This window comes from Coffea arabica, chromosome 2e, assembly GCF_036785885.1.
Source record: "Coffea arabica cultivar ET-39 chromosome 2e, Coffea Arabica ET-39 HiFi, whole genome shotgun sequence".
In the NCBI taxonomy this organism is placed as follows: Eukaryota; Viridiplantae; Streptophyta; class Magnoliopsida; order Gentianales; family Rubiaceae; genus Coffea; species Coffea arabica.
The window spans coordinates 25,348,370-25,362,988 of record NC_092313.1 but is presented as its reverse complement, the minus strand read 5'-3'; the positions used below and the strand labels follow the sequence as shown (position 1 = coordinate 25,362,988).

Genomic DNA, 14,619 nt, shown 5'->3' with positions numbered 1-14,619 from the left:
ACATTTACGAGCTTTCTGGAAATAATTCCCTAGCTCTCAAAAAATAATAAAAAAAAGAAAAAAAAATAAAGAGGAGCTCGCATTCCGCGAATGCGAGCTCTTCTCTAACCTCGCATTCGTGAAATGCGAGCTCGCTGAGCTCGCATTTCACGAATGCGAGGACCCCTGGACGGAATGGTATGACAAAATCACCCCTTTTGTAGAATTTTTTTTAAATTCATCACAAACTTAGAAATTTCTCTTCATTGGTTGCCTTTGTTCAACCATTTCTCTTATGTAGTACTGTTCTTTTTCTTCTTGCTGATGCAAGACAATGTACACCTTGGCAGATAGAAGGGCAATGTAAATTCGGCTAAAGTAAATTGCGTTTTAAATTAAAAAGTGAGTAATAACTAGAGCAAGAATGCCATCACGATTTATATGGGTTAGTTACCACTGCAAACTCTCTTCATGATGTCTCGGTTTTCTTTCTGCAGGTGCTTTCATTTGTTTAAAATGGCATCCGACCTTAACTTTGAACTGTCAAAGAAAACTCACATCTTTCACCTTAAGGTGTGGGTTTTAATAGCCATCTTTGTGGGCTTGTTCCTTGTGTTTATTGTTTTGGTTCTGCCATTTTGTCTATCACGTAAAAGATCAAAAAGGGGTAGTGCTACTCTTCAAATTAGCCAAATTCCCAAGGTGTCAAAGGAAATTAAAGAGATCAAGGTTGACCAATATTCTGCCAAAAATTATGCTGCTCCTGATATTGATTTCCTTACCCTTCAGGACAAGTTTAGTGATAAAGATTCAGACAAGCTTCTTAGCAGTGAAAAGGCCGTGAGTGCTGATAATAGCAGTCAATATGATTCCTTTACTAATTTGGAGAAAGAAGGTGTCGCATGTGAGTCAGGGGAAAAGGGAGGTGCTGGAGCAATATATAATTCACATCCAGTGGCTGTTTCTTCCCTTTTATCAGGTCTTCCTGAGTTTGCTCACCTTGGTTGGGGTCATTGGTTTACGCTTAGGGACCTTGAAGTTGCAACCAACAGATTTTCCAAGGAAAATGTTATTGGTGAGGGTGGATATGGAGTTGTTTATCGTGGCCGACTGATAAATGGCTTTCTTGTTGCTGTTAAAAAAATCCTCAACAATATGTAAGTTCTCGGATGGGTTTATATAAGGTCCTTCAAGTATTCTACAGAACCTGATAAATAATTGACAACGAGCCTTTTCTCTTGTTTCTAAATGTCCAGAGGGCAAGCAAAGAAGGAATTCAGGGTTGAAGTTGAGGCTATTGGTCATGTCCACCAAAAAAATTTAGTTCGACTTCTGGGTTACTGTATTGAAGGAACTCACAGGTACATTACTGCTTAAACCTGTCTCATCATATTTTCATTTGTTCATTAGATTTAAATGAGATGCAGATTAGCATTTTGTTTGAACCCTTAAAATTTACCGATCAGGCAGTTAAACCTCAAAGGTTTTTTTGTTTAGCAAACTAACTTTACCTTACCTCTGTTGGACTTCCCTATAAAATTCAGGTTGTTGATAGATGAATATGTAAACAATGGAAATCTAGAACAATGGCTTCGTGGAGCCCTGAGCCATCATGGTTATCTTACTTGGGAGGCTAGTATGAAAGTTTTAGCAGGCACTGTAAAAGCGTAAGTCCATCTATATAAACTTCTTCTTGTCTTTGAAGTTATTGTTAGGTTCCATTTTAAGTTCAAACGAGATATGCTTCTTGCACTCTTGCATATTTGCACGAGGCAATTGAGCCCAAAATGGTGCATCGAGATATAAAGTCAAGCAATATACTCATTGATGATGACTTCAATGCTAAACTATCTAATTTTGGTCTGGCTAAGTTGCTCGGTTCTGGAAAAAGTCACATTACAACCAAAGTCATGGGTACCTTTGGATGGGTATTTATATCAGGTATCCGATCTCAATTGAACGAAGTCTCCTTTTCCTTACTGCTTTCTGTTTACAAGCTCTCTAATTAACCCAAACTCGGCTCTTCTTTTTCTGACATTCTCTGTTTCCCCCCTTTTTTAACCCATATAGATATGTAGCACCTGAATATGCAAATAGTGGCCTCCTAAACGTGAAGTGTGATGTTTATAGCTTTGGGGTTGTGCTTTTGGAAGCCATTACCGGAAGAGATCCTGTGGATTATGGTCGCCTTTTGCACCTGAGGTATCATAGATAGCAATGTTGGAACATATATACACATGTTTGTCTATAAATATCAAAAGTTTTGGCTGAAGAAGTGGCATGCTTTTACTAAGGAGTAAACTGGATTGTTTAAAATTAAAACTGTTTTGATTCAGATAAAAATTGTCATGAATCATATGAAACTCTAATTCGCAATCTTGAGCCACAATCAATCACAATCTGTACTTTATCTACTTTCCCTTCCTCTCTTTTCCAATGTTTTCTTGAACCTACAGTATCCAAGTTTGATATAGAAGTTTGGAAATACACATCATGATGATTGGTTCTGAGTATAGAAGATTTTCTCAGCATTATGAAAAAGATTCGTATCTTTACTATCTTGATTTCCAGTCATTTGCTGTTTGAAATTGACCAACTCCGAGGACATTATTCTTTCTATTCATGGTTCAAGCTACTCTAGGCTTGATTTTTTAGGAAGGACTATCCTTCTTGGAAGCTCTACCATGCTTGTATCCATAACTTTCTTGACATGTATTGTGGGTTCAACTAGAGTGAATCTTGCATTTCTATTAGTTACACCTATGATTTTTGTTCTTTTTTTTTTTTTTTTTTCGTTTCATGTGAACTTAGTTGACTGGCTCAAGGTGATGGTCGGGAGCAGATGCTTTGAGGAAGTTGTTGACCTCACAATTGAGACCAAGCCACCTACAACAGCCCTCAAACGAGCTCTTTTGGCCGCTTTAATATGTGTTGATCCTGATGCTGAAAAGATACCCATTATGAGTCAAGTTGCTCGCATTCTTGAATCAGAAGAGTATCCAGTATCACGAAAGGGGTCTGGTTTGAACTTTCAAAAGCTGAATCTGTTTTTCTTTTGGATATCCTTTGCTGTATAGTCAGTTTTAAACATATTAATTCTTCTTTTTGTGGGAGGTCATTTTAGATGCTAGTAGGTATGAAGCGTTCGTATTGGATGGAGAAACAATAGCTTGCATATTACATAGTTTAGATCCTCAAAGTAGGTGACTGTTGGCTAGGATTTATTGATCCTGAGAATCATTTTCTTAAAGCATGCATGGACCGTACATGTTTAGCAAGCAGTAAACACAAGAAGCCCACGGACATGATGGTTTAGTTAACTGTGGTCTTTGTCCCTTGATGAATTTTGAGATGATTGGTGTTATTGGTTACTTGCTCGTTGCTGCACAGTTGATTTTGATTGGGTGTCTGAATATATTAAAACCTATCATGGATCCACAAAACAAATATACAGGCTATTAGGCTGGGTACTTTGGTAATGTAAATTATGACCCAGGATTTAGTTGACTGCATATGCTGTTTTCAACTTGTACCGAACCTGGATGTACTCGAGCCAAGTCGAGCTCGAGTACTGCTATACTCGAACTCAACTCAACCTATATATAACTATACTTGAGGTCGGCTCGAGCTCGATCGAGTCTAAAAATCGCAACTCGAGGTTTAACTCGAGGAAATTCTTTTAAACTCGAGACTCGACTCGATAAGGTTCGACTTTTAGTCAAGTCTTATCAAGTCGAGTAATCAAACTTTTTGACTCAGCTCGGAAAATATAAATTATAATACATATATATTATTTAAATTATATATATATTATTTAAATATATCCGACTCGACAAGCTACTCGTCGAGCCACAAGCTGCAAAATCCTGGCTCGAACTCGACTCGAATGTATATTCGAGTAGCTCGAGACTCGGTTTGATCGAGTTTAAGTCAAGTCATTGACCGAGCTACTCGTGAGCTACTCGGAAGCAGCTCGACTCACGTACATCCCTCTCTGCTCACTCTTTCATTTTTTGAACACAGCCAAGGGCTTGGAAAAGCTTATTAGGACTCTTCTGCAGAGGGACATTGGAAATATAACACTATTTGCGGATAGTCAAGGTATATAGTAACTAGAACTATATTTGGAACTATAACACTCTTCTGGTTGTCCACAAAAGTTTATGGTTTTTCCTACTTCTATGACACCTATTTTATTTTTTTTTGCCTTCCTTGAATTTTTTCTTCAGAGCGGAAAAACGGTCCCCTGCAAGAGATAACTGGTGCATAAGGACCTCATCTGATGTTAGGGTTTTTTTTTTTCTTTTTTAAATTTTTTGTTGGTTTTTGCATTCGCCAACTTGCTCTTAATTTTTATTTTTTTCTTTGTAGTTATAGATTAAATATCAATAAGTTTTTATTTTGTTTTATTGTTCTGTTGTTTATCATTATCATTATCATCATTATCATTACTATATAAAAAGTATGAATGTTGGTAATAGGGAGTGCAAGTGTAAGCACTTTTTTATCTTAGTTTTTGTTATTCCTAAATTAACCTCATGTCTTTTAATTAGAATTATTACATTTTAATGTGACACTAATTAAAAGAAATAAAACACTCCAATTGATTACATTTTAATAGTATTAGTAATTATAATTTAAAATAGCTCATTAAAAACTATTTACCTACCCTTGGACTCTATCTCCAATTATTATACTTATCAAAATTTCTTAATTGAAGCATGAAAAATTTCTCATTAGTCATTAGTTGAGATTGTAAAAAAAAAAAGTTAATTTCAAAAAATAGATATTCTCTAAAAAATGGAGAAATATACAAGGACAAGAGAACCTTATTCATCTATATATCTTCATACAAATATCACAAGTAAATTTTACAATACTATATAAAAAGTATGAATGTTAGTATTAGGGAGTGTAAGTGTAAGCACATATTTATCTTAGTTTTTGTTATCCCTAAATTATCTCATGTCTTTTAATTAGAATTATTGTATTTTAATGTGGCACTAATTAAAAAAAAAACTCTCCAATTGATTACATTTTAGTAGTATTGGTAATTATAATTAAAAATTTTTCATTAAAAACTATTTACGTACCCTTGGACTCCATATCAAAAATTTTTAATTGAAGTATGAAAAATTTCTCATTAGTCATTAGTTGAGATTGTAAAACAATAAAAAGTAGATACTCTCTAAAAAATGGATAGACATACAACGATAAGAGAACCTTTAGTCATCTGTATATTTTCATACAAATATCACAAGTAAATTTAACAATTATGCATTTTTTACCAATATGAAAAATTTTTCATGTTGCATTCAATGGAATTTCAATGTACAAAAAATGATGGCATCTTTATAACTAAAATAGCAATATTAAATTGAAAAAAAAAAGAAATCTGAAATAGCACCACTCAAATCACTATTATCATTAATAGCAAGTTAGCAACTGATCAAAACAAAAAAAAAACTGAAAAAATTAAAAACCATTTATAAAATGACATAAAGTAAATAGCAAATGAATTAAAAAGTAAGAATACAATTCAAATAATATCAAAGACAATATCCAAATCACAAATATTCAGGAAAAGACAAATAGTGTTATTGACAATAATATAGTAATGCTTCATTTTTTTTTTTTTTTAAAAAATTATTTTATTTTATAGATAGGAGCAAATTTTACACACTGAGAAAGACCAATTCGAAGTACAGCAATCGACTGAAAAGGTAATAAATCAAACACAAAACCTCCATGTCTCATTCAACCGCATATTAGCTCCAGTTGTCCTTTGTTCTCAGCCCTTCATACGCTTACTTTTCCGAATTGAAGGCATTCCTAATCTATCAAGTCGAATGGCCCCACGAGCCATAGTTGGGAACGAATTAAAGGCCTCGTAAAGCTTGACTTGATGCTCTGGATGAAATACGCCCACATTGGACAACACATCAGCAACTTTGTTAGCTTCCCTATAGCAATGCGAAAAACGATCAGGATCTTTCACCAACTGCCAAATCTGCCTAATCTCTCGTCGAATCTTCCAGGGGCATTGAATGCGATTCTGAAGAATTCCAACTAATAATAAAGAATCCGATTGAACATAGAGATTTTGAAAACCCCTATGTACACAAGTTTGAAGACCAATAAGGAGTGCCCGAACCTCTGCACATAGACTTGTAGTTTCCCCAAGATATGCCGAAAAACCAATCAAAGGTATGCCATTTGAATCCCGAAGAACCCCACCGCCTCCACTCACTCCTGGATTGCCCTTAGAACAGCCATCCGTATTTAATATGAACCGATCGGATTCCTTTGCTTCCCAGCGAACAAGTTTGTATGTAACCTCAGTATGAGAAGAATACGACCAATCATACAAATGATGAAATGACTGTACTCTGAACACTTGTTTGAAATGAATTCCCACCATGGTCTGGATTTCCGAGAAAATGGCACGACAAATGGCAAGCGGCCTCATCTGAACATCCTCAAACATTGCTTTATTCCTTGCTTTCCAAATCTGCCAACAGACAATGCTGGGTAGAATGTGCCCAATAAATCGTTGCATTTCAGAATCATATGAGTTGAGCCACCAACCAACTATACGGGGCCTCAAAGATGACCCTGGAAAGGACAAACCACATGAAGCTCCAAAATAGTGCCAAACTGTCGACGCTATATGGCCAGTAGAAAATAAATGTTCAATTGATTCCTCAGATGCCGAAGCACAGCAAAAACACTTTGAGGGTAAATGTAAACCAAGTTTACATAACCGATCTGGAACCGGCAGTCTCCCCAGCAACAATCGTAACATGAAGAATGAAACTTTGAAAGGGAGCTGAGAATGCCAAATTGTATTAAAGACCATAGACTTGTTGCGGGCCTGCCTAATATCCCGAAATGCCGAAGCTATAGAGAAGTTTCCAGATGTTGTGAGCGTCCAAATGACTTCAGATTCACCCCCTTCTTCTGGAATCGGGTGCTCTAAAATAGAGGGCACCATTTCCCTCGGCATTATCTGATATAACAAATTCACATCCCAGTGTCCATTGATGATGAAATTAGCAAAAGACAAATGTGGGACAACGGTCGCTTGGTGGAACAAAGCACCACCCCCAACCAATTGTCGTACCAAAAATGACAAGCGCCGTCTTTTGCAATCCATAGCATAGAGAATTCCACTTGTCGACTCACATTGACCATCCTGCGCCAGAGTGCGGAGTCCATTGCCTTGATTTCTACCTGACAAGGATGAAGGTGTCTACAATATTTTGCTTTCATAAATTCAGCCCACAATGACAAACCCTTTCTAAAATTCCACCAAAGTTTGAATGAGAAAGCTGTATAGATGTCTTGTAGCTTCCGAAATCCAACTCCTCCCTCATCTATTGGATAGCACATATGGGACCAACGTATCCAGTGAAATTTCGAATCCTCGGGTGAAGAGCTCCATATGAAGGTCGAGAAAGCCTTTTCTATAGTTCTAAATACCTTACTCGGGATAACCGCAGCCGACATCAGATGTACTGGCATCGATGCCAAGACATGTTTGATTAGAACTATCTTACCTCCAAAGGAAAGCATCCTTGATTTCCATGATATAATTCTCCCTAGAATAGACTGACACGCTTCTCCAAAATATGATGATTTGCATCTCCCAAAGTAAAGGGGGCAACCCAAATACCGAATTGGAAATGGTTGCCAGGTAAACTTGGTGATACGTTCAATCACCCTTCGTCTTGCCGGTGGTAAAGATGGATGAACCAGGTAACAAGTTTTTAGCACATTTATTAGCTGACCCGAACACCTTTGATAAGCCTCTAGCACCTGCATGATAACCTTTAGAGAATAAGAGGATCCGTTTGCAAATATGAGAACATCATCCGCAAACGCCAAATGAGTTATAGTAGGACATGCATACGGGACTTTGAATCCCACAAAACCCGATTGCATGGCAAGGTTATTCAGTCCTCTAGATAACACCTCAGCCCCTATAATGAATAAAGCAGGCGATAAAGGATCACCCTGACGGAGGCCTCTCGTAGATTTAAAAAAACCATGAGATGCCCCATTTAAAATGACCGAAAACCAGACATTAGAGATCAATCGCCATACTAAATCAATAAATATTTCTCCGAAGCCAAACCTCCTGAGAACATCAATAATATGATCCCATGCCACCCGGTCATAAGCCTTAGACATGTCAAGCTTCATTACCACATTGCCTCCTCTATTTTTTTTCCCAATACCCGAAACTATCTCCTGAGCTAGCAGAAAATTATCTGTTATATTGCGCCTCTTCACAAAGCCTGTCTGCTGGGGTGAAATAATTTTGGGCAGAACATAAGCAATTCTATCAGCTAAGATCCTGGATAATAATTTGTTGAAGAAGTTACACAGACTGATGGGCCTATATTGAGAAAAATCCTGAGGATTTGGCATCTTCGGAATTAACACAATGGAGGTAGATGTGATGAATCGCGGCAACTCTGCCCCACAGAAAAAACTGAGTATTGCATTATATACATCTTGGGCGACAACTTCCCAGGCAAATGTAAAAAATTTACCTGTGAAACCATCTGGGCCCGCAGCACTGTCCCCATCCATTGATCTCACGACTCGATAGACTTCTTCAATCGAAGGAACCTCTTCCAATTTTTCGTTGTCCTCTTCCGAGATTATGGATGGAATTAGGTACCGCAAATCGGAAGATGACTCTAAAGAACACGTGAATAAGTCAGAAAAATATGTTATTGCCTCAGTTGCTATATCATCATTCTTGTCCACCCAAACACCGTTTGACTTTTTGATGCGGTGAATCATTCCTTGAGCCCGTCTCTGTCTTACTACCGCATGAAAATACCTTGAATTACGATCTCCGTGTTTAAGCCATTTGACCCTGGCTTTTTGGCTCCAAAATTGTTCTTCAATTGACAATGCATGTCGCAACTCCGCCTGAGCCTTGCTAAGCTCAACCTGACATTCCTCCGATGCATATTGATCCATAGCTTCCTCTGCGCGTTGAACCCCCATTTCCGCAGAACGAACAGCATCAAATACATTCCCAAAGTGTTGCTTGTTCCAAGTTTGAATAGCCCTCCTCGTTGCCAAAAGTTTAGAGCTCAAAACACGCAATGGAGGACCAGACACATCTTGATTCCAAGCATATCGAATTACCTCCAAGAGTTCAGATTTGGTTGTCCAGACGTTCAAAAATCTGAAAGGCCGTGGCGTATGATCTGATCTCTCCTTAAATGAAATTTTCAACGGTGCATGATCTGAAGGATGTCTTGCTAGGTGAAGCACAGAAATTGCGTTTGAGAGATCCAAACAAGCCCCATTGACTAAAAACCTATCCAACCTCTTTGAAACCCGAGCTCTTCCTCTCCGATTGTTAGACCATGTGAAGCTAGCTCCTGAAAATCCTACGTCAAAAACTCTGGCCTCTTCCATAAAAGACATGAATTCCATCCCCTCCGCTATAGCAAATGGACGTCCCCCTCGTTTTTCATGAGGTGCTAATATAACATTAAAATCACCCCCAATGCACCAAGGAAGAGAAATTGGCTTATCATTTAATAAGGTATACCATAAGACACGGCGCTCCTGCACTGAGCATTTAGCATGAACAAAAGACATGACGATTGGAGAAGAAAGCAATTGGCTTTGGACATGTATAGAAATATGCTGCTCCGATCTACCCACAATGGAACACATAAAAGGACTACTATAGAATACCCAAATATCACCCGAGTTATTAACAAAGGTATGATCAAATAATAATTGTAGACGAATGGACTCAATTTTGGACTCGTCTAACTTTGGTTCACAAATCACGACAAACTGAACATGGTGAGTACGAACTAATTTAATCAATCTTCGTAGATTAGGGGCCTTAGCTACCCCTCTAATATTCCAAAATATTCCACTAATCATGAGAAAAAACCTGGAATGAGTTATGGGATGATGTTGTCGAACGTAGCTGTCTGTCGGATGGGAAGTAAGCTCGCACACCTTTAACCTTTTCTTGTCGGCAATCCCTCTCCATAGCTATAGATTGGTCAATGTTTAAAGTGTTAATTGATGGCTCCACTGACCTCTCACTTGTTTCAACTAATCTTGGAGATAAATTCCCTGCTGTAGTTGGCAAAGCTGCTTCATCAACCGCATCGGATTTGGAATCTTCCTCCTCGACCCCACACAAGTCGACATAAAGAGTTTCAAGCTCAGTGGTGTCGGACTGTTGAAGATGTTCACCTCCCAAGTGCTTCTCCTCAACAGGTTGGGACCCTTCACCTTTGTTCCAACTATGATTGTCGGCATTATGAATAATCAATGTGGTAGTGTCGGCCATTTGCTGTTGAACATCTCCCAAGATTTGCTCCACTAGATTATGGGACCCTTCACAATTATGTGCATGGTCTTGGCCTGCAATTGTCGTTTGAACGTTGTGCAATGATCCCTCCCTGTCATCATCAACCACCGACTGTCCATTTGCATCAGCAGCGGAAGCTTCGGCAGCTTGAGCTTGGGCAGTAATGCAGTTGAGCTTATCATCTTGTGGAGGAATTGTATTCTGTTTCTCAGCTATCCGATCAGGTCCAACAGATTTCTCCATTCCAGATGTGGAAGCTCCTTGGACTGCAACAGCACCAGGTCGCGCATCTTCAGTCGATGTCGTAATGCTTCATTTGTATTTGTTTGAACAAACCAAATCCATCCATCAAGTCAAAAGCCATCTCCAATGATAAAATAAGAATTATAATAAGAGTAAATTTAAAATGAAGAATGATAAACTGAAAATGATATTTAAATTATTTTTGGTGATGTCCAAAATACCATTATTTTTCTATTGATTATATATATTTACTGTATTGCAATATTAGTGAATAATGGAAGCGGTTATGAAATAAAAAACTTTAAAATTAAGTAAATTTCATTTGTTGTGATAATTGTAATTAGACAGATTTAGTGCATTCCAATAATTAATAATTATGATAGCAGTTATGGATTAAAAGTTGGTAATTAAAAAATAAAACACTGTAATATACAAAAAATTAATATTAAAATTGTTAATTAGCCACAAGTCTCATTCCAATTCTATGATCATAAAAAAAACTAATACTAAAACCAAAAATATTGTGCTCATATGAAAAAAGTAGCCTTGTTGCTTTTGCTTCGCATTGGATTGTGATAAAAATATGAATAAAAGAAAAGGAAAATAGAAAAACTCCAACTATCTCTATCTATAATATTTCAATTGTTAGAATATACAAGCCAAAAAAACTTTACATGGTGGATCATCTATACTCCATTATTGACAAAAATAGAATTAACATAATACAAAGAATTCAAATTACATTTATGTTTATTTTTCTAACTTAATTATATACTTTGTTTGTAAAAAATTGTGATGATTGTGGTTTATATGCAATAGAATCATGAATATAAAATAATTTGGGTAAAACTTGATATTATCAATATTTGATATGTTAGAGTTTAAGCTATAAATCAAAAAGTATATATTTGGTTCATGATTTCAAATTCAATCCTAAGGGATATCTCAACTATATTGGAATGTTTTTTGTCTCTTTTCATTTAATAAAATTTTTAAAAGTAACTAGCTTAAAAAAATAAATAACATAAAAATACTATATTATGATGTTGATGATCAAAATTTCATAAAATTTTTTTAGATATCTAAGGAAAAAGGTATTTTAAGATATTACAATCATGTGCAAAGCATGTGAACTATTACTAGTGTGATTATGTTTGGTAAAGAAAAGAGAAGGTGGCATAGAGGATTACGGTTATTTTATTTTGGCCCGGTGTGGTGATACAGTGGTCTGTAAAAGATTTTTTTTTGGGTGCTTTTGTTATCTAATTTGTATATTTGTTTGCGATATTGCAGGTCCAAATATTGAAAATTTTTCTTGATTTTGTTTTGCTATACTAAAGAGTACTAAGATCAATTGTATAGGTGCAATATTCTAATGAGTCCTTTTTTCAACATTCTGTTTTATTCAAATACCAAATTTTGAACATGTTGCAAGAGTAGAAAACTCTTATGCTTGCTATCGACAATAAAAACTAATATGTAAAAGTTGATACTAACATTTTTAAATTTTATACTCTTTTAATTACTTGAAGAAATAGTTGACAATAGTAGGCTTTCTAGCATGCATCATGCAATTATTTTAAATGGATTTTTCTTTTGAGTTTTATTGGTGGATATGTGTGCAGTTGTAGTGATTAAAGGACCATCTAATGATTGTTTGATATTAAATATGTTAACATGTTGGACAGAATTAATTGTAGTGGGACTTAATTAGCCAGTGGACTGAGAGTAGTGTTAGCATGGGAAAAAGCTCGCCTACAAGGCATGCATGTTGCTGATTTGCCAATTGACCGATCTTCAACTGGATGCTGCCAAAGACATCATCCCAAAAGAAATCATGTTCTATTAATATTTTATTTCATTTTCTCATTGCCTAGATCCACAAAATTTGCACATCTTGAAGACTGAGGTTGTTTTTTGCTTTTTTCTGCTATTGTATGTTTTATTAGATTAATTCTGGACTTGGAGAGATGGCTGCATTTTTTTAAGGAGAAAGAAGATAATGAGCATTGAAAAGGAAGTGAAGGTGATTTCAATGGAGGTTTCAACATTTTTCTATGGTTTCAGATGTTTTAGTGAAAATCTTTACTTCAGAGGTAATTATTTTACTCTTTGTAAAGAAGAAGAAGAAGGAGAATAAATGGCAATGGCTGCCTTATCGTCTTTCTTCATCGCTGCGCCAGTATCCACCCCCTAGAATTGATCTCCAAGCTCAAGTTAATCCATGCCGGTGGAACCTCGAAATTAGGTCCCAGCGGATTTCCAGCTCGAAAAGTGATGGTCCTGGGCGTAGGCGGGTGTGGAGGCGAAGAAAATTGACAAAGAAGGATGAGTTTCTGGAACCCAAATTGGAAAGAGTTCCTTTCCTTGAAGAACAGGTCAGGAAGATAAGAGACGGGGGGAAGCTCCTGACCATGGATATCCATAGACTACTATTATCTGAGGATAACCGATTTGATTTTGTGAATGAGGTGGCAGCTGAGGCGAAAATGTATGTTGAAAACAACCGGGATGAATATGGTGCAAAGAAGGCTATCCTTCATGTACTGAGCAATCGAATGAATGATGCTGGGACGTCTCGTCCAGAAGCATACTTGGAGTCCGATCCATTCAATCCTGGTCCTGGTTATTTGAGAGAAGAGCTTTAGATTGTCGTAGATGTTGTAAATTGTAAAAATAATCTGATAGACAAACTTTGTCAGATTAGTTTCTTGTAATATTTGCAGTCAGTGTTTATCCGTCTTTTCCTACTGATTTCTATAATAGTTCGAGCGTTTGAGCTGACATTACAGTTGACAAATGATTTGGTTCCGCTAGTGCAAAAATTGATAACGAGACGGTGCTCGGAGTTATGAGTTAAAAAAAAAAAAAAAAATTATTTTACTCTTCAAATGATTACTTTTTGGTCAATTTTTTTTTTTTTTCACAGTTTCCTTCTTCCTTTTTTTTTCATTTTTTTGGGTCTTCTAAAACTCACTTCTTATTTTATATGAAATGGGGATGTGTGATCTGCATCCGTGCGGCAACATGTTCTGTGGTCAATGCAGATTTATAAACAAGAGCAGCCACCTTAAGAACTTCTCCAACACACGGAACACTCAACGAAGAAATAGAAGACTTTGTCGAAGATCTGTCTAGAAGAACTTGCAATAACTCCTTTGTTCCAGAATGTTTTGTTCAAAAATATTTATTTGCCAACTTTCACATCTGCATATGAAAAATCGCAGGGAAAAAGGACATTTCCATAAAGAAAAAATAAGAAGCAATGTAGTTTTACAAGATGTTGAATCAAGCTCCATCATGCCATAGTATAGTCAATCTACAAATTGGTAAAGGCAGCTAAATATATCCATATTCAATTTGTATCCTCCCATATCTTCTATTATCCCAATAAATATAAGATTAACAATCTCAAATGCAACTCAAATTTTGGAAAAGCTACTACTACCTACTCAACTATGTCTCTCTTTTTTTTTTTTTTTCTTTGAATGCTATTCATGAACAAGGAACATATTAATCATTTTCATTATCTATTCATCTCAATTGTTTCACTATTCATTTTTCCTCCTCCATTGTGTTGAACACAAACTCTATAAACATATAAACATAACTTCTTATGCTTAACCACAGTGTTCAACTTAGATGTTTGGGCATTTTTTGGGCAAGACTGAAATTCCTATTCATTTTTCCCCCTCCATTGTGTTAAACACAAACTTTATAAACAACTAAACATAACTTCTTATGCTTAACTACAGTGTTCAACTTAGATGTTTGGGCATTTTTTGGGCAAGACTGAAATTCACACCGCGCATTGAGCGGTGTTCACCTCCTAGTTCTATACTACTTCATCCAATAGTTGTACTTTTGATGCGTGACCCCTCTTTGATACGTATATTACATTTTCAAGAACCAAAATCCTCCAAAGTCCACTTGTGATTTCGGTTGCATATATACCTGCATCCTTTAATCTCCTCCAATGTCATAGCTCACATTTAATATGGCAACAGCATGTAGACTCCAGAACTAATACG

The 14,619-nt window shown here is 36.4% G+C and overlaps 1 protein-coding gene across 1 annotated transcript; it reads left to right on the top strand.

The window, feature by feature from the left end:
• The first annotated feature begins 495 nt into the window (after window positions 1–495).
• Window positions 496–13,374, top strand: LOC113728818 (probable receptor-like protein kinase At2g42960). Its single transcript, XM_027253179.2, has 8 exons — window positions 496–1,136; window positions 1,236–1,340; window positions 1,524–1,646; window positions 1,718–1,920; window positions 2,058–2,175; window positions 2,777–2,995; window positions 12,709–12,736; window positions 12,823–13,374. Exons 1-8 carry the CDS (start codon window positions 496–498, stop codon window positions 13,234–13,236), a joined length of 1,851 nt encoding a protein of 616 aa, XP_027108980.2. The 3' UTR covers window positions 13,237–13,374.
• Window positions 13,375–14,619: the final 1,245 nt, after the last annotated feature.